We start from the raw sequence: 3,048 nt of genomic DNA, 5'->3' as shown, positions 1-3,048 counted from the left end.
GCAGTGGTGAATTGTTATATCAATGTGCATGGGAACGGAACTACCCATCTTCGGGCACTTCCCCTAGTGTAGCTGAGCAAGAACGTGGCGCGGTCCCATAACCAAAGAATGGGGCTAAGAAGTCATAAGCATGAGCAGATTCGGCCAGCAGGGGGAAGCAGTTGGCTTCCTGATGGAATATTCTGCCAAACCCCAAGTATGCATACTGGATTTCTTAGAGGAGGGCAGGGAATGGTTCCTGTGGGTAGCAGAAGATAGGACCTGCTGTGTTAGGTTTAAACTACATTAAGAACAGTAACCATCAAGATATCTGGAGAAAAATTTCCACAGAGTAGTTCAGCAGTGGAATGGGCTGCCCAAGGAGGCGGTGAGCTCCCCCTCACTGGAGATCTTCAAGCAGCGGCTGGACACTTATCTTGAATGCCTTGGGCTGATCCTGCACTGAGCAGGGCTTTGGACTAGATGGCCTTCCAACTCTATGATTCTCAAACTCCCAGTTTCGATTTACAAGCAGCAGTGAAATGGCAGTTCAGCCTTAATTTCCAGCTAGAGTATTCCCTGAAGACACCGTCTAGAGACAGGACTCTTCATGGGCCTTGACTTGTCTATAAATAGTTGCCAACTATCCAAGGGGAGGGACGGAGGGTCGGTTCCTGGGCCTCGGGCCAGACTTGGCCCTTCAGCGTGGGCCAAGTGACGGCCTTCTTGGCTAATGTCCAAACTGGATTATGTTTATCCCACAGGTTCATTGGCCACAGCAGGGTCAGATGGCCATGTCTGTCAGGTCCAGGGGATGATGCAGGGGGAGGGAAGAGGTGGAGGGGCTGCCCAGAAAGGCCTGGACGGAGGAGCAGACGAAGACCAGCCAGCGCCCTGTGAAGGTGAAGAGCCCTCTGTCCTTGAGTCCCTTGGGCTGGTGAGCTATCTAGGCGTCCCTGACTTTCAGCTATGATTCCTTGGAGGAGGGCCGCTCAGCTGGCTGCAAGGGGGCGAGGCCTCGCCACAGCAGCGGACTCTGGGTCCCACAGCAAAGGGTCATCCAGTAAGTGAATTCTGTAAGGGCATCAGGGACGGGGGGAGTGTGTTCTTAGTTCTGTTGGTGAATATCTTTGACCCGCTCTATCCTACAAGTCCAGGGCAAAGCATGCACTGTTTTAATTATGCCAAGTAAAAGAGCTTGGATAGCCTTTGCTCTCTTTCCCTGTCTGCCAAAATTTTGGTTTGAGGTAATAGACCACCATCACCACCACAACCATAACCACCAGCTGCACAGTCCGTCGCCTAGAGCAGTGTGGAGATGTGGGTTTACTTGGCAACTTGGTGAGCGTGCGCCTCTGTAGGTCCCATGAGCCCTACATCCTCTCCCATCGTCTAGCCCTCTGAGGGGTCTTCCCCTTCCCTCCAGCCGCCCCTCTCCCCTTCATTGGAATGCAGGACCTATTTGCTTTCCTCCCGAGTTTGTTCTTTGGAAAAGATCCCGGGATTCGGATGTCAGCCGGCTGCTTTTTTTTAAATTATTGCTCTTGACAAACAGGTTGCAGCCGGAGACCTTGAGAATGACCTTTGTCTGTCACAGGGGATGGGCGATGAGGAATAACGGGGCAAATCCTTGTCAGGGGATGCTGGCGCTCCCCCGGGAGTGACACTTGTGGCTGGAGGCCCCCTACTTCCTTCTTGCGCCATTCCCTTCAGGCAATAGGGCACCCTACCAGCTATAGGGGGCAGGTGTGCCTTGGAACTATCCTGCCTTTGTTGTCTGTGGTGCAGCCCGGACCTGGAAGATCCTGACCTTTGTGGTAGCGCTTCCCGGTGTGGCCGTGTGCATGCTGAACGTGTGGCTGATAAAGCAGAACCATCCACATGAGCGGCCTGAGTTTCGGCCTTACCACCATCTCCGCATCCGGACAAAGGTAAGACCTCCAGCAGGTGAGGCCTGGTTACTGGCTCCTTGCCCGGATCTGATGGGTGAAGACTGGGAGGGGAAGGGTAGAAGGATGTTTGGCCTCACCTGTCTGTCAATTGTACTCTCTCTCTCTGTCTCTCTCTCTAGCCCTTCCCCTGGGGTGATGGAAACCACAGCTTTTTCCATAACCCTCGTACCAACCCGCTGCCCACCGGTTATGAAGACGAAGAGGGCCACTAAACCACCAACATTTCCCTTTTCACTGCCACTGAGTGGGAAAGGGGCTTGAACTCCCATACATGCACAATCCCTCCTTTGAGACAGGCCCCCTTGACCAGAGGCAATAAAAACACTGTTGGATGAGTTGAACTTCTCCCTGGTGTTCATTGAGGGAGTTGTTTTTTTTTTTGGGGGGGGGGAGTGGCAGCCACTTGCCAAATTCTGAGTCAAGGGCCTGTTGGTAGCAACTGAGGTAGGCATAGTGCTTTAGAATTGTGCTTTATATCCCACTTTCCACTACTTCAAGGAGTCTCAAAGCGGCTTACAATCGCCTTCCCTTCCTCTCTTCCTTCCTCATTCGAGTACGAAACTCTGCTGGCGGTGTGAAACCTCCAACAGGACTCTTTTTTCAACCTCCTCTTGGACCACCCTTATCAATTAATGCTGAAAACAGTCTGGATTTAATCTGATCCAGGTAGTTCTTCCCATATTTCCCAAGCGTATGGTTAGATAGTCTAAGGGGCTGGCTTGTGCGCACCCTGCATCTTTTCTTTTTTGTAATGTTTACATTTGAATTAAAACCACAGAACCCAAGAGACGGCGTGCCTAAGAGTGAAATAAACACCTGTGAGAGCTAATTGGACAGCAACTCTTTTAACCGCTGGGCTGTAGCGAATTTCGGTCTGAAAAAATGCCCCCAAAACAGGTCTCCCACTCGTAGAAGTCCCAAAATGTCCCAAAGAAGAAAGCAGCCAAATGTTGTGCCTGAGAATTTAAATTCCCCACCCAAACATAACAAAGTTCTGCTCAACAAAATCAGAGTCGAGGAGCACCTTTAAGACCAACAAAGATTTATTCAAGGCACTAGGGTTTCAAATTCCTTGAATAAATCTTTGTTGGTCTTAAAAGTGCCAATGGACTCTGAT

General features: G+C 51.0%; 1 protein-coding gene across 1 annotated transcript; it reads left to right on the top strand.

Annotated features, from left to right (window-relative positions):
- The first annotated feature begins 792 nt into the window (after nucleotides 1-792).
- On the top strand, nucleotides 793-2,272 carry COX6A2 (cytochrome c oxidase subunit 6A2). Its single transcript, XM_077314785.1, has 3 exons — nucleotides 793-1,042; nucleotides 1,768-1,910; nucleotides 2,051-2,272. The coding sequence occupies exons 1-3, from the start codon at nucleotides 949-951 to the stop codon at nucleotides 2,141-2,143; spliced, it is 330 nt and encodes a 109-aa protein (XP_077170900.1). The 5' UTR covers nucleotides 793-948; the 3' UTR covers nucleotides 2,144-2,272.
- The last annotated feature ends 776 nt before the right edge of the window (nucleotides 2,273-3,048 follow it).

The sequence above is a fragment of the Paroedura picta genome, chromosome 16 (genome assembly GCF_049243985.1).
Source record: "Paroedura picta isolate Pp20150507F chromosome 16, Ppicta_v3.0, whole genome shotgun sequence".
Classification (NCBI taxonomy): domain Eukaryota; kingdom Metazoa; phylum Chordata; class Lepidosauria; order Squamata; family Gekkonidae; genus Paroedura; species Paroedura picta.
This window is presented reverse-complemented; position numbering and strand designations above follow the sequence as displayed.

What these genes read in the sequence shown, in the direction of transcription:
- COX6A2 (XM_077314785.1), top strand. Translation starts at nt 949, where the DNA reads ATGATTCCTTGGAGGAGGGCCGCTCAGCTGGCTGCAAGGGGGCGAGGC. An exon ending in CCACAGCAAAGGGTCATCCA is followed by an intron (nt 1,043 to 1,767) that starts GTAAGTGAATTC and finishes TCTGTGGTGCAG; the next exon opens with CCCGGACCTGGAAGATCCTG. An exon ending in ATCTCCGCATCCGGACAAAG is followed by an intron (nt 1,911 to 2,050) that starts GTAAGACCTCCA and finishes CTCTCTCTCTAG; the next exon opens with CCCTTCCCCTGGGGTGATGG.